At 52.9% G+C, this 21,727-nt stretch overlaps 10 protein-coding genes across 10 annotated transcripts; 6 read left to right on the top strand and 4 right to left on the bottom strand.

The window, feature by feature from the left end:
- Positions 1 to 55: 55 nt before the first annotated feature.
- Positions 56 to 2,510, top strand: SNOG_03264 (hypothetical protein; the record flags this gene model as incomplete). Its single annotated transcript, XM_001793782.1, is given in 5 exon segments — positions 56 to 142; positions 249 to 288; positions 338 to 426; positions 480 to 661; positions 677 to 2,510. 5 exon segments carry the CDS (start codon positions 56 to 58, stop codon positions 2,247 to 2,249), a joined length of 1,971 nt encoding a protein of 656 aa, XP_001793834.1. The 3' UTR covers positions 2,250 to 2,510.
- Positions 2,511 to 3,399: 889 nt separating this feature from the next.
- On the top strand, positions 3,400 to 3,971 carry SNOG_03263 (hypothetical protein; the record flags this gene model as incomplete). Its single annotated transcript, XM_001793781.1, has 2 exons — positions 3,400 to 3,857; positions 3,917 to 3,971. The coding sequence occupies 2 exons, from the start codon at positions 3,400 to 3,402 to the stop codon at positions 3,969 to 3,971; spliced, it is 513 nt and encodes a 170-aa protein (XP_001793833.1).
- A 1,153-nt stretch (positions 3,972 to 5,124) lies between these two features.
- Positions 5,125 to 5,644, top strand: SNOG_03262 (hypothetical protein; the record flags this gene model as incomplete). The annotated part of the gene is made up of 2 exons (XM_001793780.1): positions 5,125 to 5,146; positions 5,241 to 5,644. 2 exons carry the CDS (start codon positions 5,125 to 5,127, stop codon positions 5,642 to 5,644), a joined length of 426 nt encoding a protein of 141 aa, XP_001793832.1.
- Positions 5,645 to 6,112: 468 nt separating this feature from the next.
- On the bottom strand, positions 6,113 to 8,080 carry SNOG_03261 (hypothetical protein; the record flags this gene model as incomplete). The annotated part of the gene is made up of 4 exons (XM_001793779.1): positions 6,113 to 6,562; positions 6,628 to 7,372; positions 7,421 to 7,831; positions 7,887 to 8,080. The coding sequence occupies 4 exons, from the start codon at positions 8,078 to 8,080 to the stop codon at positions 6,113 to 6,115; spliced, it is 1,800 nt and encodes a 599-aa protein (XP_001793831.1).
- A 1,409-nt stretch (positions 8,081 to 9,489) lies between these two features.
- SNOG_03260 (hypothetical protein) lies at positions 9,490 to 10,526 on the bottom strand (the record flags this gene model as incomplete). Its single annotated transcript, XM_001793778.1, has 2 exons — positions 9,490 to 10,171; positions 10,381 to 10,526. The coding sequence occupies 2 exons, from the start codon at positions 10,524 to 10,526 to the stop codon at positions 9,490 to 9,492; spliced, it is 828 nt and encodes a 275-aa protein (XP_001793830.1).
- A 365-nt stretch (positions 10,527 to 10,891) lies between these two features.
- SNOG_03259 (hypothetical protein) lies at positions 10,892 to 11,290 on the bottom strand (the record flags this gene model as incomplete). The annotated part of the gene is made up of 1 exon (XM_001793777.1): positions 10,892 to 11,290. The coding sequence occupies one exon, from the start codon at positions 11,288 to 11,290 to the stop codon at positions 10,892 to 10,894; it is 399 nt and encodes a 132-aa protein (XP_001793829.1).
- A 973-nt stretch (positions 11,291 to 12,263) lies between these two features.
- SNOG_03258 (hypothetical protein) lies at positions 12,264 to 13,340 on the top strand (the record flags this gene model as incomplete). Its single annotated transcript, XM_001793776.1, has 1 exon — positions 12,264 to 13,340. The coding sequence occupies one exon, from the start codon at positions 12,264 to 12,266 to the stop codon at positions 13,338 to 13,340; it is 1,077 nt and encodes a 358-aa protein (XP_001793828.1).
- Positions 13,341 to 13,759: 419 nt separating this feature from the next.
- On the bottom strand, positions 13,760 to 17,662 carry SNOG_03257 (hypothetical protein; the record flags this gene model as incomplete). The annotated part of the gene is made up of 5 exons (XM_001793775.1): positions 13,760 to 14,103; positions 14,326 to 14,524; positions 14,580 to 16,783; positions 16,827 to 17,375; positions 17,530 to 17,662. 5 exons carry the CDS (start codon positions 17,660 to 17,662, stop codon positions 13,760 to 13,762), a joined length of 3,429 nt encoding a protein of 1,142 aa, XP_001793827.1.
- A 923-nt stretch (positions 17,663 to 18,585) lies between these two features.
- On the top strand, positions 18,586 to 20,697 carry SNOG_03256 (hypothetical protein; the record flags this gene model as incomplete). Its single annotated transcript, XM_001793774.1, has 3 exons — positions 18,586 to 18,619; positions 18,673 to 20,416; positions 20,463 to 20,697. 3 exons carry the CDS (start codon positions 18,586 to 18,588, stop codon positions 20,695 to 20,697), a joined length of 2,013 nt encoding a protein of 670 aa, XP_001793826.1.
- A 217-nt stretch (positions 20,698 to 20,914) lies between these two features.
- SNOG_03255 (hypothetical protein) lies at positions 20,915 to 21,538 on the top strand (the record flags this gene model as incomplete). Its single annotated transcript, XM_001793773.1, has 2 exons — positions 20,915 to 21,153; positions 21,283 to 21,538. The coding sequence occupies 2 exons, from the start codon at positions 20,915 to 20,917 to the stop codon at positions 21,536 to 21,538; spliced, it is 495 nt and encodes a 164-aa protein (XP_001793825.1).
- Between the last annotated feature and the right edge of the window lie 189 nt (positions 21,539 to 21,727).

Genomic DNA, 21,727 nt, shown 5'->3' with positions numbered 1-21,727 from the left:
TGCGGTCCGATTCCGAGCACACCGGAGACTTGCTCGGTCTTTAGAGCCGCGACCAATGTTCTTGAAGCATTCCTGCCCCGCCCGCGTCGCGCAGCCGTGGCCTGTGCAGCATCATGACGACGACGCACGCCGGCGTGTAACGGTGCGTGACAGGTGACAGTGAAAGTGATAGCCAGAGCCATACGCCCAATACGCCCAATACGCCCAACACACGAGCGACCTCACCGGCTATTTGCATTATACCACAGCTCCTGCCATTGCACCGCAGCAGCATGTCGCTCGTCTCAGGTAGGAATTGTTGCATCACGGCCATTTGGTCTCACGCTCATCCATACAGACGCCATCTGGGCTGCGTCTCCGACCACCACCCGTGGGCAGCCGACTCCCCTCTCGTCGGACCCCAAGGGCGAGCGAATCGCATACGCGGTACGCAGACCGGTCATGTGACACCGCCCGCGAGAGCTAACGGGACTGCATAGTCGGGGAAATCCATCTTCCTGCGCTCCATCGACGACCCCGCCGTCAGTAAACAGTACACCCAGCACACCGCCCAGACCACCGTTGCCCGCTTCTCGCCCTCTGGCTTCTATGTCGCCAGTGGTGATGCCGCCGGCACTGTCAAGGTGTGGGACTGCGTGGGCGAGGGCGCGACCAAGGGTGTGTGAGACAGCTGCAGCTGGGGGAAAGTGAAGCTGACGGCCATCGCAGGCGACTACCACATCATTGCGGGACGCATCAATGACATCGCCTGGGACGGCGACTCGCAGCGCATCATCGCCGTGGGCGACGGCAAGGAGCGATTCGGCCACTGCATCACCGCCGACAGCGGCAACAGCGTCGGTGAGATCTCGGGGCACTCGTCGCAGGTCAACAGCGTCTCCATCCGCCAGCAGCGACCTCTGCGCGCCGCCACGGGCTCCGACGACACCAGCATCGTCTTCTACCACGGCGCCCCCTTCAAGTTCAACACCAGCTTGAGGGGCCAGCACAACCGCTTCGTGTACGGCACTGCTTTCTCTCCAGACGGCTCCGTCTTCGCCAGTGTGGGTGCCGACAAGCGCATCTGGCTGTACGATGGAAAGACGGGCGAGGCCAAAGGACAGATTGGGGACGGCGTGCACACCGGCAGCATCTTCGGCATCTCATGGGCGAAAGACTCGAAGAAGTTTGTGACCGCGAGCGCTGACCAGACGGTCCGCATCTGGGACCCAGAAGCAGGCAAGGCGGTACAATCTTGGCGCATGGGCGAAGAGGGTGTTGCCAGCATCCCTGATCAGCAAGTCGGCGTTGTGTGGCCCGCGGGCCGTGGTGACGGGCTGGTAGTCAGTGTAGACCTCGAGGGCAATCTGAACTACCTTGTCGAGGGCAGCGAGCGGCCAACACGTGTAGTGCGCGGCCACCAGAAGAACATCACCGCTGCCGCCATCTCCGGCTCGACCTTCGCTACGGGGAGCTACGAAGGTCGCGTCCTCGCGTGGGATCTGTCCACAGGCCTCGCGGACAAGGTCGAAGGCGCAGCTCACTCCAATTACGTTGCTGGAATAGCGACCGCCGAGCCTACGGCCGAGGCTGAACTACACAGCGTGGGCTGGGACGACACTTTGCGCTCAATCTCAGTGCCAAACAAAATCTTCACCGGACAAGCCAGCGAACTCGGCTCTCAGCCTAAGGGTGTTGCCGCAGCGTCAGGCGTCGTACTAGTCCTGTCTTCCGACTCGATCAACGTATACAAGAACGGCTCGAAAGAGAGCTCACTTCTCGTCAAGTATGCGCCAACCGCTATCGCAGCGCACGGTTCGACTGTCGCTGTTGGTGGAGACGACAAACTAGTGCACATCTACATCCTGTCGGGAACAGCACTCGAGGAAACCGAGACTGTTTTACGCCGTGCAACTTCTGCCATCTCTGCACTGGCCTTCTCCGCGTCTGGACAGAAGCTTGCAGTCGGTGCCGGCAACGGCAAAGTATATGCCTTTGAAGCGTCCGGAGACTTCAAGATCATCACGGACCGGTGGAGTGCGCATACGGCACGCATTACTTGCCTGGCATGGGACGAGAGCGAGCAGTATGCGGCCAGTGGTAGTTTGGACACCAATGTCATGGTGTGGAGCATCGACGACCCCGGCAAGCGGATCAAGGCTCTAAACGCCCACAAAGATGGAGTTACCGGTGTCGCTTGGCAAAAGGCTGCAAAAGTCATCAGTGCGGGAGGCGATGCGAGCATCAAGGTATGGAGTGTGAAGCCATGATTGCTTGCACCCCAGCAAGCGTCATGAGCACATGCACAGAGGTGCCAAACTAGAAAGGGCCGCAGCCTCGACGAAGAAAGGTCGTAAGAAAGACGACGGATTCTGGCGTCGAGTGCGGCTCTACAAAAGTGTGAGGCGGACAAGGCAATCGGCATTGATAGGTTGTGGACCCTGGCGAGTCGCATGCACCTGCCATGGCTTGCTGACAAGTGAAGGCGCAGGAGTCGCAACACTCATAGTAGACCAATACCACACTTGCTTGTGAAACACGGCGCAATTCCCGTGCACCACCTAGTCTACATACGTCGTGCACACTTTTGCGTGCCGTGTATTGTTGCTATGGTCGTGCCCAGGCGCGATTTGGTCCTCTCTCACGTGGCTGCGGCCCACTATGACGAAGTCCTCCAACCTCCAAAGCGTAAGCACAACACTCCACCACTGCTAATCTTGCAAATCAATGCAGCGCATGTTGTTTACTCGCAGTGAGCGGGGTATTCTCGAGGCTATGCCTGCCCGCACAAGCCTGATTTGTCACAGCGTGCCTGCCGTGTCTGCCTATTTGCCTGTTTTTCGTCCGGTATGCCTCATAATTCAGTTGACCGCATTGGGATGTCGTTGCTGCACGTTGTTAAGCTAAGAGAAAGTCCTTCAAGTCTGAACAGCAAAGATCCACTTCAAGGCGTTTAACGCCCTGGGACTGATTCGCTATATGATCCGCTTCACTCTCTTTACTTTGGTGGTCAAGGCCAATTTCCAGTACGCATTGCGTCCCAGTCCATTCATACCCAGCAAACCGCATTGCCACAGCTGCAACTACGAGGCCTTGGTGCTAGTCTCCGAATTCTAGTCTGCATCGCAGGCCATCAACCATATGCTGGGAATGGATCCGCTGTACTTCTATACAGATGTTGCTGGCGAACAGTCTTACGCGACAGCTATCGGTCAGAGCCCCAAACTCAATCATCCTCAAACTCTCGAACACGAACTTTTAGTGCAGAACCACTTCCAGTCTCAGCTTCTGTCGCCAATTCATCGAAATCATCACCAGCGTCGAGACTCCTTTTTTCCGTGCTCACCGTCGAGCGCCTCGACTTCAGGCGGCCCTTCGCCGTATCAGGCTGTCGTCCAGCCTTATCTGTCGGACACAAAAATGGCACAACGAGGCCAGATGTCACATCCTATGGCCATGGGCCGGTCTAAATCTCAGCAATCCTTAAATTCCCCCGAACAGACACAACATCACCAGCATCGTGCTTCCTTGGGGCATGGCTCAGAATTTGGAGCCAGCAGCATGTCACGGACATCGACACAGCAGTCGTCGAACCCCGCAGCCTATCAGACGTGGTTGACTGCGCCTCGACCAAATATCATCAGCCCACCAGCCGAGCTCACCGGTTACGCCTCGTGGGATACAGAGTACGCGCTACCGATGTCAGCAGCGACGGTATCACATTATGGGCCGAGGCCGAATACATCGAACAGGGCTAATTTGAGTCATACTCAATCATCTAGCGGAGGAGATCACATGGCGGAGATTGGTAGCATCAGCGAAACATTCCATCAGGCCAGGAATAGAAGTGGTACACTTGGAGATTCTACATTTAGCGAGTAAGTGATCTTCATACTATACAGAGGTGGAACAAGATACTGGCGAATTACCTTCCTAGGGCATTTCCGGAGTCTGGCCTGATCGCCCCCATTGTCAAGTATGATACCGTCTGACCCTGATTATTGCGGTTATCCTATCCGGACATTCCACAACAAAATCATATCCACCTGTGGATTATGCTATCCTAGCCTAGGTCCGGACGGAAAGTTGCCAGCCGTCGCTCGTAACATTTTGCTCCGTTTGTTTACAAGCTTCCAACATCAGACAATGGTACCAGGGGCCAAAGGACATTCCGGCGAGGAGCAAGGCCTTCAAGAGAATCTGGTTATCCGTGGAGCCCTGTCGCACCATGCATATTTCCGCAAATGATTCGACCTATCTAAATCGACTTGTGCATACCAAACTCGACACGTCCTTGTGCGACTTCATTGAGCTAAGAGCGACGGTATCAGCTGTGAAGGACACCGCAACAGACTCTTATAATCCATGTCACGGCCTGGCTTTCCTACTACGGTGACCTCTTTCGCGGGCTAGATCATGCGTTATACCTAGGACCTGACCAAAATTCGGACGCGTCCCAGGCCCAGAACAAAGGATGCATTTTGCCTTCAAGCCGGATCTCTAAAACTCTAAAAGAGGTGGGTTCCTTTCTTAAACTCTACACTCCGTCTTTCTATTTATGTCAAATCGACCGTGAAGAAGTAGAGCCGATGGCAGAAGTCATGCATACTCCACGAATAGCCAAACAAGACAGTTATATTTTCCAATCTCGACCCGTGGACATACAATCTGTGTTGAAGAATACATATGGACATACCCATGACCAGCGTTTTGTTCACGCCATTGACCTCACCATATTCGGCTGCGTTTTGCTGTCACATCAGAAATAAACTTCTTGCTGGAATTGACTCTGGCCGCCTCGCAACCCCGTCAGCGCACTACCCTTGTAATGGCAATACCAACTGCTTCTTTTACGCTTTATTAATCAAACAATGAATGTACGGGCTGTTCCAAGCTTATCGTCCATGTGATTTGCAACCTGCGCACAGAGGATCCACCCCATAGAGTTAGGACTTAATACACCAAACCTCAACATTAAACTTTCCATTAGACAGGCCATATCGATCACGCAAAACTATCACTCGACACCAAAGCTTTGGTCCGCAATTACCAGATCAATTTCTGACCACTTCATCCACAGAATTCCATATTTACACGACCAAACCTCCCTTAGACCTCGTCCACGTACTCAGTCCTTCCCGCAGCATGTCTTCTATAACAATGATCTGTGAGTCTGGATCTTCTACTCTCACTTTCTACAAGTGCTAACACAACATGGAGTCTAAGGCACTCCCCTCCCCATATCACCACCATCCAAACAGCATCTCTATCTCCCCTTCTCCCCACCCCCCGAAAACGCCGCCGCCCCTCCACCCTCTCTCCCACCTCGCCATCTGACCCCGTAGTCGGGCACGTCACCGCAGCAGGCAAGTTCCGCTGCTCCGATACCACCTGTGCAGACCTGTCATTCGGGCGGCAAGCAGATTTCCGGCGGCACTACGAACACGCGCACGCGGCGAAGAAGATGGAGTATTTCTGCACGGTCGATGGGTGTGCTCGGAGTCAGAGGCCGGCTGGGGGCGGGAGGAGTAAGGGGAGGAGCTTTGGGAGTCGCGAGGATAAGATGAGGGAGCATGTTAGGACTGTGCATGAGAAGGGGGTGGGGAAGAGGAGGAAGGTGGATGAAGAGGATGGGGAGAGTGAGGGGTGGGTTGAGGAGATGTAAGGGAGTAGATTCTGTGTGCTGTCTTTCTTCCTTGTCTTTTGACTGATTCGCGTTTATCCTGGTTACACTTTTGAACTTTCTCTCGTCTTCCTGCTATTGACTTCATTGCGAATTTTTGGCTTTTTTGAATTTCGCTTGGCTTCCACTTTCGTTCATGTCATACGTGACAATGTGTACATCTGTTTCTGGTATCGCTTCATATTTCTATTAGACCTGTACATTCACTTCATGCCCTTGCGTATTCCTTCACTTCGCTACAACAACTCAGAGGTAGCGGATGACCTAGTCTTTCTACATGTATCAGATGTCTTGCCACCTTCGTTGTTTAGGAGAGATATACACCTAGTCTGGAAACCACACAACATAAATCTGCACCATTCATCCCAGCTTCACGACTTTCCAAATAGCACATTAGTGAATTCGTGTTCAACCATCAATCTTTCATAGCCTAATCTATATGAAATAACATCAAGCCGCCCCAGCCCTCAACTTCTTCTCCTCCATCGCCCTCCGATCATCCCTCTGCACCGCCACCGTCTTCTCCGTATACTTCCTTTTATCCACCGACGGAATGAAAAATGCCGCCACAACCCCACACAACCCAAACGCCAGCGCAACCAGATAACTCAGATGCGCACCTTGAAGATACGCTTGCTTATTTCCCAAGCTAGCAGCGGCACGAATCGCTGGTGTGATGCCCGGCACTGCGGCGTATCCTGCAGCGGTGTTGGCGCGCGCGGCGGCAACCAGGCGCGTGATTGTTGCGGGGGGAAGGTTGAAGGGCGCGAGGTTACGGCGGACGGCAGAGGGGAGCGTGCTGGCGTATTTGTTGTTGGTGACGTTGGAGAAGATGGCGGTTGCGACGGCGCCGGCGAGGAGACGGGATGTGCCTGCGAGGCCGGCGGCGGTGCCGATGTCCTGTTGTTTATGTCAGTGTTTGTTTCCCAGCATATCATACCCGGACAGGAAGATGGATCACTTACCTCTTGGTAAACGATACCGAAGCCGACCAGCACCATGCCGTTTAGCAAATTGACTGATGTGCAGGTCGAGATTATGACAGTTAGAATGATGGATTTGACGGGATTGTCCATTGTGCTTGTTGCCATTGCGCCGACGCAGGCTGTTTGCAGAGCGACGGCGAACATGATAACCCAGCGTTGGTGACCGATGACTTTGCTGAATGCGACGATTATGCCGCCGATGATGGTGCCGAGAGGTAAGACTTCAGCATAGAGACCCTTGGAGACTTCATCGCTTGCGTAGATAAGTTGCGACAAGCGGTTCCAGAGCGTGGCGTTGCTGTAATACTGCATGCCGCCGATGGCCATGACGAGGAGAGGGACAGTGAAGTGCCGCAGAGCCCTGAATAGACGTGGTGGAAACAGTGGTGCGGTGAGAGGATAGTACGCCTCGTAGAAGCCCAGTCCAACCAAGGTCAAGAGGCCAATGATGATAGGACATAGCACAGTTGCACTGACCCAAGGTGCCATTGAACCACCCCAACTGACACCGACAATGAACAGTGTACAGCCAGCCAAAAAGAGAAAAAGACCAAGCCAGTCGAACTCGCGGACTAGTTGCATGGCGGACTTGCCGTGCTCAGCTCTCTTCTCTTTCCACGAAGGCGGGTGGTAGAAGAACCATAATACTGCGAGGTTGAGCGTCTGGAAAGCGATCATGATGTAGTAGCATATACGCCAGTTTCCAGTCTGTTTGATTATGACCCTGTCATGTCAGCATATCCATCAAGGCATCTTGAGTAATTGCACTTACCAAGAAATCAAAGGCATCATCTGCGCAATGATCGACGCTGCGTCAAACAAGCCAATAGTGACATGTCTGTACTTGCTCGGCACAATTTCCTGCACAGCACCAAAAGCCATTTCAAGAAAGCCCGAGCCCATTCCAAAAAGCGCGCCTCCAGCAATCATCTGGTTGATACTCTGGCCTGTGGCAGATACGATACTGCCGATGATGAGAATAATGGCTCCGGCAATGAAAAACCAGCGGCGCCCAAAAATGTCAGATAGGCGTCCGCCGATTGTCACGAGCATCGCTCCGCCAAGATTCCACGATATTGTAATCCATGTGAAGCGAGGGTCGGGTCCGAGGTCTGCGTTGATGAAGCCTAGAATCGCTGGTGGAATGAGGAGAGTGAAGAGATAGGCGTTGTAGCACATAGCCCTAGAAACATGATGTCAGTATACTATCGTGAACCGATTGGCAGCCAATGACTTACATGCTCACTGCAGCCATGAAGGTGTTAAACGTCATGCCCACATCCTCGCCCGTCGTCTGAAGATGTCTTACAATCTCCTCATTCGCGCTGTCTTCACCACTATATCCTCGCTGATCTCCGTGATCAGACGTGTTTGAGTTGTCAATAGCCTCGATATGCGAGGCCTCAGCCTTATCATCATGCGTGGCTGCCATGTTGCGCACACTTCGAAACTTCTGCGTAATCGAGATTTCAAAAATGCTAGGAATTGACTTCTAGAGTCGAATTGAAAGGATCTACATCCTTCTAAATACAATCCGAGCATGGAGATACAAGCGTACGGTTACCCCGGACCACATGACTGCAGACAGTGACGCTAGCTTCCGCCACCAGCCCACTTCGCGTCTGCTCGGATGAATTCCCCAGATCCAAGACTGCGGAGAAATTGTATGGTATTTGTTCTTGTGGGTCGTGTCTGCGCGAGGATAGGTCGTGATCGTCTTGTCTGGCATTGGCGTCATTGGCTCACTGAGCGGGAGCCGGAAAAGCTTAACCGCATGGCAAACATTTCTAGCAACTGTGGTAAAAGTTGTCCTTCCGCCATGGTTTCTTCTGCTGAGCGCTTGCATGCTTCCATACCTTTTCTGCGAATTCAGGCGTCTGGTAGACTGTCGATGCGATACTATGACGCACTGCAATTCCGACAGAGTCGCGAACGGGACAATCCGAAGATTAGCTTTCATCTTTTGGCCCTCAAATACGACATGTAGTACTCTTCTACTTAAGATTTTGAAGTACAAATCTGATAAAGCTGGAAAATATGAAACTGGCGAGAGTATCATGCAGAGGATACCTTGCTGAGAGACTATGTGCTGGCACACAGTCTGAGCTCATAATATTATTTAACACGGCATACATAGCCTTATAATAGGGATCGTCCAAGCGAGAATGATCGACTTGTTCTCCTTGAATAGCAAGTGTTCCCGTCTCAGCACGCGGTGCCACCTGAGCATCTTCCAAACAAGTGGTCAATATCCCAGGCATAACACTCTTGGCATCTGCTTTGCGCGAGAGACTAACTCGAGCCTAGACAAACGATATAAATTTTAGTAATTTCCGGCGCAGTAGCTATTTGCGTTGCCGTTGTAGCTGGTTGAATATTTGTGATTGATATCACGACATTGACGCCATTCTCCGTAACCGTTGTCTTCGAGACTGGAGCTGTAATTGTGCACAAGGTAGTCGATGTGGCGCCTGTAACAGTTTTGGTTACTTGTAGGAAGTCGATCTTGCAAAAAATAGAAGCAGGAGAGGTGCGCGAAAGCCTTCCACTCCTTCCGTGCATTTGAGGTCAACTACAGCCGTCACCAAAGAGCAAAGTGCAAACTAGGTGATTAAGGAGGATAAAGTTCGTTTGATGAACGAACCATGAGATGGTCTAGTACCGCAAGCGATCAATGATAGGGATATATTTCACAAGGGCGGCACTGGAAAAAATGGATGTGCAATTCTATTCTACTATCTATACTGCTTAACCACCTGCAGGTGGTAAGAAGTATCTAACTTGCGTTGAGCTGTGCCGTAAGATCTGCGATTGGTTATTAGCTACACGGTATCGCCCGCACTATTTACGCGGGTGGAAGCCATGCATGCTTGTGTTCGGTGTAAAGCCAGGATCTTGCAAGACGTTGTTGGGACGTCGAGTTGGTGACCAAGGTAGGACTTCAAACTCGGCTGGCTCGCCCATCTGCTCAACAACGAGAATGCCTCGCTTTCCGCGGTCGATCTTCCATCGCTGCTTCTTATCCTCTTCAAGTCCACTTAGCAAATCTTCTTTCCGGCCATACTGCCACCTCGAAAACGCCGAGAGGGCACTGTCCGCAATCCTAGTACTGTACTTTTGACTTGATTCTAAGCCAAACATACTGCGTACAGTATCGTACTCACAGACCATGTTCTCCAAAGTATATTCGAAACGCCAGGGCTTGTCGATAGATATTTCAACGAAATCGTCATCAGCCAGAAATGACGGGTGGGGATCGAAGTCGTAATAGCCAAAGAAAGCAGACCAGTTGACTTCCTCTTCTGTGTCGACGTTGCGGCATTCGATCAATTTATCGATGGTATTCAGGTCGTTTACAAACAGACAGGGGTGAGCGTAACTTGTCGATTGTGATTGGCTCTTTGCTATTGGTAGAAAACTCAATAACGAAAGTGAAAGGTATGGGGCCTGAGAGGTAGCATTTCTGAGGCAGTTCCAGCCTTGCGAAGACTTTCGATGGAACGGGGTCATCGTAGATGGTAAGCTTCTGTGGTACGTCTTTAGGTGATCCAAAATTGGCACTCAGGGGAGGAGTATCTTGAAGGCAATCTTGACTGCCCATATTGATCGTGCAGCTTGTCTTTGATGGAATTTAGCTGAGTCCGAGTCAATTGCTCATAATAAAGCCTGACGGTGATTTGAAAATGACTAACCAGTTCGTACAAGATCATGAGATTTCTAACGAATACTCACCACAAGGGTGGGGGTTTGTGGGAAGAGGATGGAAGCGTAGATGTGTTGTACTGGTGTGTGTTGGGTGCAAGTGCGTTTGACTTGGGCTGGACAGCAGCATCAGCATTACGGCGCAATAGATTTCCTCGGAAGCCATTTATCGGCATGATATAACATTCCTTTAGAACACAATCCTGGGGCTGAAAAACCGAGTATTATTAAACATTATCTGCCTACTACTAGAGACGTTTGAAGATCTGCAAACGTCATCATGCCACTCAGGGTATCTCAAGAAAGCAAAATGACCACACCCCAGGATCACCACCACCACTCCCTTCCAACCTTTCCTATTCCCCCCTCAATCTTGATCTCAAACAACTCTGCCGCCAAATTTAGCGACATCTCCACCCCAATACCGCCAAACCAGCTTTAATACTCTCCACCGTCTGCTCCCGTCAACTTTCCCTTCCTTGAGTAAAAGTCCACTCCCGCAGGCGTAAACAGCGTCTTGGCAAAGTACGTCACGACCCAACTATTTCCCCGTGCCCTCCTCTTCTCCATAGCCCAATATCTCCCACTTGCTACTCGCAATCATCAGCCAACCTTTGCCACGCCAGTTATACGCCATGCTTGCGGGGTCGGACTCGACACTCGTGGAGGTGTTGGGGACGGAGAAGGGCTTGTCGACGCCCTTGACAGTCTTGACAGAGGTGGAGTTGAGGGGTTGGTAGGTTACGAGGTCGTCGATTTGGGGCGGCGTGGTGGAGGGGATGGGTGTGTAGGTTATGACGACGTTGCGGTTCTTTTTCCACATGGGGAGGGTGGAGTGTGTGACGTTCCATGGACCGGAGAGCCAGGAGAGGGCGGGAGGGGGAATGGTTGGGGATGCTTCGGTGGAGGGGAGGGTGGAGGGCGCGCGGAGGGTGACCATTTTGGTTGAGGTTGGATTGATTGAAGCCTGAGGTAGAGGCGGGTGCGGATTGAAGCCTGAGGCTCGAGGGCCGTTGGATGCTGCTGTGAGGTTGTTCGTGGCAGTGAGGAAGCTGAGTGCAGGCCGAAGCAACGATGGTTTGATGGCTCGGACAGCTGCAACAACTAGATGAAGACGATATGCACACTTTTTACGAAGTCGCTTGAACCATGAAAACACTCTCGACAAGTCTGGGAAGCCTTGAACAGAGAAAAGGAAGGCGCGTCCCGTCGCGTCTCATGCCCGCCGATAAATGCAGGGCTGGCAGCACGCGAAAGATCGCCCGGGATCGTCACACCCGCACTTGCCACTCCAAAAACAGCATCGCTTGGACATCACCACCACACATGCCACATGGCCAACTACCTCTCCATACGTTCGCACTCAAGGCAAACTCGAGACCCCGAAGTGAACGGTCTCTTTATAAGCCGATCACTGGGCAAGGGCTCAGCAAGACACCCGCTGTGTTTCGCAAATGTGTCGGCACCCTCGGCTTCGCAGCTGACGACGCGCTCTGAAACTCGTCGCCAGGCAGTGCACAGCCCGAAGCCACGCAAAAGCTCCACTCTTTCGTCGTGAGAGGATAGGATGGCCACGTCGATTACGACTTGTGGCCACCGCCGAGATGTTTCTATGGGTGTATTATTGTCTTGGGTCATGGTTACGGGGGCTGACACGACGCAATCTAGGTGGTATATTGCTGCGCTGATGCCCTGAGGACTTGGTGGTTATTTTCGCACGTTGTGAAGTTTGGCATTTACTTTGACGTTTGATCTTTTTCGATATTTCATTGTCCAGACAATCGCTTCAAGTTCTTTATTCTTACTCTCTCATAATCACGATTCACGACTTTCGACTTGCATAAAGTTATCACTGCTCGCCTGCATTAAACCTCCCTTGATTATTCATTCCACACCGACATACACACATCAGCATGTTTCTTCGAAGCCTGGTACAGGCATCGGCCATCCTGTCGTTCCTCTCCACACCCACCACCGCCCAAAATGCATGCAACAACTCCCCATCTCTATGCTCAAGAGCATACAACAATATCACCTACCTGGGCGCTCACGACTCGCCCTTCCTCCGGAACCAAGACACATCTTTCTCTACCTCGGGCAACCACTACTACAACACGACGCAGCAGCTCAACTCGGGCGTCCGCATGCTAAGCGCCCAAGTCCACAAAACCAACGACACCGGTACCGAAGCCTGGCACCTGTGCCACTCCAGCTGCAGCCTCCTTGACGCCGGCACGCTGTCCACCTGGCTCACCGAGATAAAAACCTGGATGGACGCCAACACAAACGACGTCGTCACCATCCTACTCGTCAACTCGGACAACGCGCCCCCCTCCGACCTCGCAGAACACTTCACCTCCTCGGGCATCGACAAACTCGCCTACACGCCCCCCTCCATCACCAGCGCCCCACAGACCTGGCCGACCCTCGACAACCTCATCAGCAACGGCACGCGGCTCATGACATTCATCGCCACCCTCCCGCAACCCTCCCCTCAATTCCCCTACCTAATGGACGAATTCACCTTCATGTTCGAAAACGACTTTGAAAACGTCTCGCCCACAAACTACTCGTGTAACCCTTCGCGCCCCACGAATCTGCGGAATCAGCCCGCCGCCGCCCTCGAGAGCCGCCGCATGTTCCTAATGAACCACTTCTTGTACGACCAGCAGACGTTTGGCATTCAGATTACAAACGCCACGTATGCGAATGTCACGAATGCGCAGACGGGACTGGGTAGTATGGGCACGCAGATCAAGAACTGTACGGGGGTTTATGGCAAGCCGCCGACGTTTGTCATGGCGGATTTCACGAATATGGGGCCTGCGATTGATAGTGTGGATGCGGCGAATGGCGTCGCGAGTCCCGTGGGGAGGCAAGGGTTGCCGGCGGTCGCGCTGACGCAGGAGAGTAGTGGTGTGGATAGACAGAGCGGAAATTTGTTTGCGGTGGTTGTCGCGCTGGTTGTGGCTGTTGGGTTTGCATCGTAAGCGGTTCTGGTATTAGAATTTTTTTGCATGGCGATGGTGTTTAGATCATACTTTTGGGCATTTTTGGGGGGGAAAGGCTGGCTCCGATTACGAGTCTACGATTGGGAGGAATAGCATGTGCATTTTTTTGTTAGCGCGGCAGCTCGTTACTGTCACTAGATAGTCATATCCAATAAAGGACTTGCTCATACAATTATCTATGGCTATAATCAGCGACTTCCGGTGTGCTCACATGTGATTATTGCACAGGGGTCAAGGCGAAGCTTATTTGATTGTGCTGCCATGGAATTTCGAGTATTGCAGGCCATGTTGATGTCCCAGCTTGTCTGCCAGGAGGCTGTCCCCGATGCAATCCTTGAAGCTTGCACCATGATCAACCCATCATCCGAGTGCGTAGTCCACTATCTATGTCATCCACTCTAATCTAGCAAACTCATGTTCGCTTTAGCCGGAGCCTTTCCTTTCTTGTTTGACGAGGCGGCCTTTGCCCACGAATGCGGCGCGTGGCTAGGATTAGGCGCCGTTCCTAGATCCAGGTCGAGATCGATGAGCAGATTGGCATTTCCTGATATGGCCTTCTTCTCCGGAGAAATTTCGATGAGTTTTCTCGGGTTCGAAGATGGACCGGCAGTAGGCGGGGTGTTACGGATAAGTTCCAGGTTCTGAGCCTCGTCCTTCCTCTTCTGCATGTAACGAGCATCATCGGCAGCAACGCCTCCGTTGACATATGTTGACCACTTCTCATTCGAACCACCCGGAGCCGCTGGAGTTCTCGAGGCTGGCATCGGATTTACTGGCATCTGGTATGTAGTGTTGGTAACGAGGTTGTTCGTCGCTGAAGGCAATTGTTGTCCATTCGGAACTGCCTTTAGCATCGCCTTCGTGCCGTTGCCACGACGCTCGCAGACCTGACACCTACAAGCATCGCTACAGACAGCAACACAAGTGTGCCCACAGCTAAGATGACGGTTACATGGCATCATACAGTTGATCTGATCGTGACCGAACGGGTGGCAGCGGTATGGACACTTGTGTTGGCATGGAAGAGTTCCGCCACACTTTCGGTCGCAACCACCATGAATCTCATCCCAATCGGCTGGGTCTTCAATCCAGATCTTACGGTTATGTGCTGTACATTGGAGTGGGAGATTGTACCCGACACGGCGCTTCTGACCACTCTTGACCTGAGTGTAATGTTAGCCAAGCCACATCTTTCTATATCCGAACGTGCTGGTTTACCTGGACTTTTGAGTCTTTGTACATGATATCGACGACGCGTGCCCATACACGGCTTTCACATGCAAGTAGCTCAGCATTGCCGAAGATATAGAAGCCACGCTTGGCTCTCGACAGAGCAACACAAGCTCGATTGTCAGAGGAAAGGAACCCGATCTTATGGTGGTGGTTGCTACGCACGAGACTGAGAATGACAATGTCATTCTCTTCGCCCTGATAACCATCGACAGTCACGACCTTGATACCAGCGAAAGCCTGAGAGTTCTGGTGATTACGGCATTCGCGAAGTAGGCGTTTCCTTTGCCCATTGTAAAAGGTAAGCAGCGTAATCTTTGGAGCTTCTACCCCATTGAGAACAAGGTAGTCGACGAAGCCCGTGATCATCTTTGCCTCTTGCTCGTTGAGAGTGGACTGATTGCCATCGCGCGATTCCGGCCACTCATGGCAGAAATAGAATGAGTTGGTGCCACCCATGCCTTCGACAGGAGGTCGGTTGGCCAGATCCTCAACGCTCGCATGGTCCTTCAAAGTGTTTTCATAAATGGGAGCCAAGAGCCGTCGGATCTCAGGAATCATTCGTCGCTGACGAGTAAGTGTGCTGTACGTGACTTCGTTGCGGACGAGACGCTCGAAAAGACTCAGGTTCAGGTAGTAGGGCTCGTCCTCGAACGCCTTAACCTGGGTGTGCGGTCGCAGTTGCTGATGGTCACCCACAAGGATAAGGTGTTCGAGTGTGGGCAAGCAAGCTGCAGTGACTGGGGCCTCCATGGTCTCTGCTGCCTCTTCAACCAGAATAATGCGGGGACGTAGAGCAGATATCAAAGCACGGTATTTGGACAGTCCGGTCGTCGTGCACCCAATGATTCGCTGTTCACTCAGGAGTCGAACGTCTTCTTCCCATGCGCCGATTTTGCGTTGCTCAATCTGCTCGTTGTACACCTTGGCTAGCTTCCGTACCTCTGTGAGTAGGAACGCTTTGACCTCGCGCTTGAAGAAATTGTAGATGGCGCCTCGATCCATAGCAGGAATAGTCGTGAGATCGTCGGTCGTTTGGAGTAGCTTGCGAATCCCATCCACAGTCAATTTGGAGTCTCCTTTACCCCTGTAGTTGTCGCTGAGCAGGATGTAGGGACCACGAAGTGCCTCGATGTCATCATCGTCTTGAGCAACAGCTTCAGCCTCCATCTCCAAGATTTGCTCGACTTCGAAGTCCTCTTCTTCGTAACCCCAACTATAGTCATCAGGTTGACTTGGCCGTTCGCACGGAGCAAGGCATCTTCCCAGCCATTGCTCCATCAGAATTCCTGGGTTGTCTACTGGCGATATGCCCATGGTGCTTTGCGAGTCGATCTCAAGTGACTTGGCCTGTTCCGGGGTAAACAAACCAAGTCGCAATAAGACGCGGTGGTCAAGCGGAGCTTTGTTGGCTTCCAGGGGCGTCAAGAGCATCTGAATCTCGTTTGCGAGTTTGCGGAGCGCACTAGTTGCCTGGTTCTTTTGGCTGCCAGGCTGTTTCTGCGGTGGTACACTGCGTCGCACCTCGAACAGTGTCCGCTTTTTGATATCTGTGTCTTTGCTTCGTCCTCCGAGACGTATAAAGTTGGGCTCAAACTCCTTGGTGTGCCGAAGGATCTGGTCAACGGCGTGATTTGTTTGAGCGGTGATGATGATAGGTGAATCGTCTCGCCGTAGATTGTCGCGGAGCACTTTAAGCATTACAACGCTGACATGGGTCTTTCCAGTTCCAGGCGGTCCTTGGACGATTGCAAGCTTCTTTGTGAGCATGTGGTTAAGAGCCTTGCTCTGAGATTTATCTAACGACAATAGCGAGGGTGCCGGCCATTCGTCGAGGACATTGATGTTCTCGAAAGCTGCGCTCTCCTCCATGCTGACTAAAGAGCTAAGGTTGACGAAGGGGTTGTGTTTGACGTAGGCTGGAGGCCCGACATCCTTGTTGACCTCGACCAAATGCTCCGATAAGGGAAATGGCTCGCGCATCATGTGCTGCAAGGCCATCAGCGTGTGCCTGCTAGCCTCGAAGAAGCTGGAACGACACTCGACCATCATCCACTTCTTCATTGGATCAATCTCTTGTTCCTCAGGCCTTGCGAAGAACAAATCGATCTCAGGTGGATTCTGACCAAGAGCAGACAGTGGACGCGCCGCGACAGTAGCGAGGATGCAAATAGTCTTGAATGCATCATCAACTGGTGACAGAGCAATAAGACTGCCCGGTGATCAGTCTCTTGCTCTGCTCCCATCGGATGAATTTCTTCACCCGCGAGAGTGAAAAAGCGACACGAGTAGCAAATCCGCCGCGCAGAGGGAGAACTACACCTGTAATATAGACAGGCTCGTATATGCCGATGCTTTTACTCTCGTACTCCGATTCGTCCTTGTATGGCGATTGGCGTACCTCTTCGACAGCCTCGCGCAGCGGCCGGTTGGAGTCTTCGCTGAGGAGTTCGTATGTGGTGCCTAGATATTCCTCGATACTGCCATAGGCTCCTTCAGCTCTGTGCGGACGTATACCTCCACCGACGTCGATCAGAGGCTGCAGGTCGGTGCTGAGGAAACCAGGCTTACGGGGTGGCAGTATCTCGGATGAGCTTGGCACCTCAGGTCTGTCGACCCATGGCCCAGCAATGACTGGCTTACGCGCCAGTTTCATATACTCGCGGATGTCGTTGTTGATGCGAGCAGGTGCTGAGGTTGGTATGTTGTCGTCCGGGACCGCAGTGCTTTCGCGAATGGAGGCGCGCCCGAAGCGCTCGGTGAGATGCGCATTAACTTCGCCATCTGTAGTTCTGTGAGCAAAGCGCATTTTGAGCCGCCGTCGGAATGTGATAGATGAGAGCAGAAGCGAGTCGAATGTGCGATCCGAGTGTGATTTGGGAGATGTCTCATATGACACGGCGTTGTCTAAGACGGCTTGCTAGGGAAACACACTTACCATATTGCTCTGCGTCAGCTATGCCCGCATACATGTTATTTGGGTTTGCCTGCGCAAAAGTCCTCACTCTGCCAGCTGAACTGCGAGCTCCCTGCTGTGAGGGCCCGTTCTGCCGCCAGTGCTTTTTGGCCATTTTGATCGGGTCTGTCTCGTGCTTGGCGACCGCATGAGCTCTAGCGCCAGCTATTACTGTTACTGGCTAGGGATTGAAAAGAATGAATGCAGTCTTGCCGGTAAATAATTTTGAGTTGATGCTGAAGTGGAGCGACGGTGTTTGGGAGCTGCATGGAAGGCGCGATCAAACAAACAAACGGAACTAGCGCGAGACCTACAGAGGTGAAGACAAACGGCGGAATCTCGAGATTGGCAAGCAGCAAACAGATGTGGACTTGGCAAATACCGAATGTCGAGGTACAGAAATCATGCATGGCTTCAAAACATGATTGCCATGAGTGCTCTTGGGTGAACCATTGATGAGTCCACTGGCCATGTACCAGTCCCATGTGCATCTCTTGAGAAGGAAAGCTAAGCAAAATACTATGACTTGTAGCACAGAGTGATAGATGGAGAGAACATAACATGACGAGGACAGTGAAGGAGCAGTTTTGACAACGGAATCTGAAAAGCACGCCATCTCTGGCAAGTAGAGTTGTATGCAAGTAATTCGCAGTATGTCGGGGTCTAACGCTAACAGGGCCAGACAAATGATTCCTTTCAGAAAAGACTAGACTTTCAGGACGAAATGTGACCGTGGATAGGAATCACTTGACCAGCGTGATCGCTCGAAGGCGGGTATGAATATTTCACTTCTCGCTCTACACGTGATTTCTACTAAGAAGACTGCAATGACGAAGTAATGCGAGCAGGACATGCTACATTTGATGTGGTCGATGGGGAAAAGTGAATGTTGGAGCGTTAGCGGTAGTCGCCAGCCGCGTCGCCAGCCGCGTCGGGTTCGTGGATGACGCGCTTTGGCCTCCAACGCGACTATGCGCACAGCGACTTGATCATCCAGCACCCCACAACTTGCGCATGCGCTAGACGCATGGAAGCAACATGAACGAGGAAGATGACTTTGAAAATGGCAACAGTGTGTGCTAGTCCAAACAATTGACAAGGACAGTCAGGCTAATGTTTGTACAGGCTCCGCCGAGGAGGAGGATGAGCAGGAGCAGGAGCAGGAGCAGGAGCAGGAGGAGGGCGACGCCATGGATGTAGACGAGGAGGAGGAAGGCGACGAGGCAGACGAGGGAGACAATGACGATGAAGACGGCGACGGCGACGGTGACGGCGATAACGACGACGAAGACCAGGATCAGGACGAGCCAGACAGCCCTTCGCAACGACGTCGCGGCAGTCTCCCCAACGGCGGCACACCAGGCCCCTCAGGCGCGAACCCAGCCGTGACGCTCACATCGCCGAGTCCACGCGCCGCCGCTGCAGCAGGCATACTGGGCAACCTGCCCTTCCGACCGAGCGTGCGACAAGAGGCTCTGAATGCGCCCGTCTACGACATCATCCCCTCGATAGCAGCACCGCACAGCACCTCGATCAATGCCATTACTGCGACGCCCGACATGCGCTGGGTCTTCACGGGAGGCGCCGACGGCTACATACGCAAGTTCAATTGGGTGGACACGGCCAACGGCAAGCTCGCCCTCACAGTCGCCCAAAGACACCCTTTCGTCGACTCGGTCACCAAGGCGGGCGTGCTTCTCTCGTACTGGGAGAACGAGGATTCGTCACTTGCCTCAGACAACCTGTCGCCCGTGTACTCGCTCGCAGTCCACCACCAGTCGCTGTGGCTGCTGTCGGGCGTCCAGTCGGGCGGCATCAATCTGCAATCCGTACGGCATGAGGAGGGCAAGCGGATACACACGCTCAAGGGCCACACTTCGGCCGTCTCGGTCCTGACATTGGCACAAGACGAACAGTCGGTGCTGAGTGGGAGCTGGGACAAGACAATCAACGACTGGGACCTCAACACCGGCCAGGTCAAGAGGAAATTCGAGACGAGCGGCGGACAGATCTCTGCCATCGAGCAACGACCCCTGTCGACGCTGCCCATTCCTCAGGACACCGAGACGTTGCCCAATGCCAACGGCACCTTTACATCCAACAACGCTGTGCGACCGAGAGCCAACGGAAGCCTTGCCAATGGCACAGATTCGGCACGCGCTGGCCCAGTCAAGGACGAGGGCAACGAAGATGCTCAAGGCTCACCGGACGACTCGCTCTTCGGGGATAAAGACTCTCTCTTCGGAGACGGCCAGGAGAACAACCCGTCTTCCGCCCTTCCTGCATTCGGCGACGATGACGACGAGTTCTCACGAGCTATCGCGAGCGGCATACAACAGGCGGATGAGGATGGCCAGGGCGATATGGACATGATGGACATGGGCGGGCCTGTGCAAGCGCCGCAAGACCTGGCAGAAGAGACCCTAAAGGAGCCCCCAGCGCCTGCGCAGGGAGATGCTGCAGCGAACGGCACAACCGACTCACAGTCCACGGCTACTGCAAACGGTTTACCGCATGCAGAAGATGTAGAGAAGCCGAGAAACACGTCTATCGGACAAGCAGAGCAACCTATTTCATCAGAGACGACCTTCTTTGACGCCTCGATGGACGGTACACTGCGCATCTGGGACCGACGGCAATCAAACCCGATCGCCCGAATATCACCGCCACGGAATACACCGCCGTGGTGCATGAACGCATGCTGGTCTCCAGACGGCAATTTCATATACGCAGGTCGGCGAAACGGTTCAGTCGACGAGTACAGTTTACACAAAGGCTTGAGGGAACCTAGGCGGACCTTGAGGTTCCCCAACGTGAGTGGGCCCGTCAGCGCCGTCCGAGCAATGCCAAATGGCAAGCATCTGATCTGGTAAGTCTCCAAACCACCTCTCCAGATAAGCACTGACACCCTAAAGCGCATCTTACGACATCTTGCGTCTCTACGATCTCAGCCAACAGGAGAAGGAGGAAGCCGGTGCAAAGGGTGCAGCAGTACCCTTCTTGATTGTGCCGGGCCATAGAACAGGTGTTATTTCGCAACTCTACCTGGATCCGACATGCAGCTTCATGATCTCGACGGGCGGGAATAGAGGTTGGGAGGGAGCTACGACCGAAGTAATGCTTGGATATGAGATTGGCATTGGGCAATGAGGTGCCTTACTATACCCTGGGTTCTGGCGTTCGACGTTTATTATTGCAGAGAAATCAAGCATGTTGTACATTGCTCCAGCTTGCCACCAGTCGTTCCTTAAAAAATCCTATTACTCTACCAGGCTCGCCTCTGAAGCAATTCTCGCTGCTCATAGATATAAGAACTGTGCCGAGTAGCGGGTAGCTTGCGTCTCTAGGTATTTAGGGTCGCTGCGCTATGATTGGAGGATGCACAACGCGTCGCGCCAGTGACGTAGTCGCGTCTTGCATCCCAGCTTCACATCTCCCGACACTTCACTCCATCAGCAACGTTACAATGCCCCGCCTAGACGAAAACACACAAGAGTACCTCCAAGATGCCGAGCGTGGTGTCCGCCGCCACACATCTTGGGCGTGGGACAGCTTCAGCAACTTTGCGCTCCGCGACAACGTGCTCGAAGTCGCCGTTGGTTTGATGTGAATACACCAACCCCTTCGAAGTCATACCTAATCATGATACAGTCTCGCAGCAGCATTTACCTCATGCGCCAACTCTCTCGTTTCAGACATTATATTACCAATAATCAGCCTGTTACCCTTCCTAAGCCGCAATCTCGACGAGAAATTCGCGATTCTCAAGCATGGCCCGCACTACAACGGCACCATTACCAACGGCTACAACACCGTCAAGCAAGCGCTCGATGACGGCGCTGTGGTGTTTGCATACGGCAGCTTTCTAGATAAAGTTGTGCGGTTCGTGTGCATTGCGCTGACCCTGTGGATTATCGCGATTGCGTATTCGAGGGGCTCGGGGGATAACATTGTGAAGAAGCAAGTCAAGGTAAGTCGTGGCAGCCTGTAGAGAGGATGACACTAACCCGAAAAGTGCAAATATTGCCGCAAGTACAAAAGCGAAAAGGCGAAGCGATGCGTCAACTGCACGTCCTGGCAGGACGGGAGGGAGGACAGGACCCAGTAGACAGACCTGCCCAATACCTTGCGACCTACATCTCTCACACACATCTCTTTATACATGACGCACCCACAAACC

Source organism: Parastagonospora nodorum (assembly GCF_000146915.1).
Source record: "Parastagonospora nodorum SN15 chromosome Unknown scaffold_4, whole genome shotgun sequence".
Taxonomy (NCBI): domain Eukaryota; kingdom Fungi; phylum Ascomycota; class Dothideomycetes; order Pleosporales; family Phaeosphaeriaceae; genus Parastagonospora; species Parastagonospora nodorum.
The sequence above is the reverse complement of the archived record's forward strand: the minus strand, read 5'-3'. Positions and strand labels throughout refer to the sequence as shown.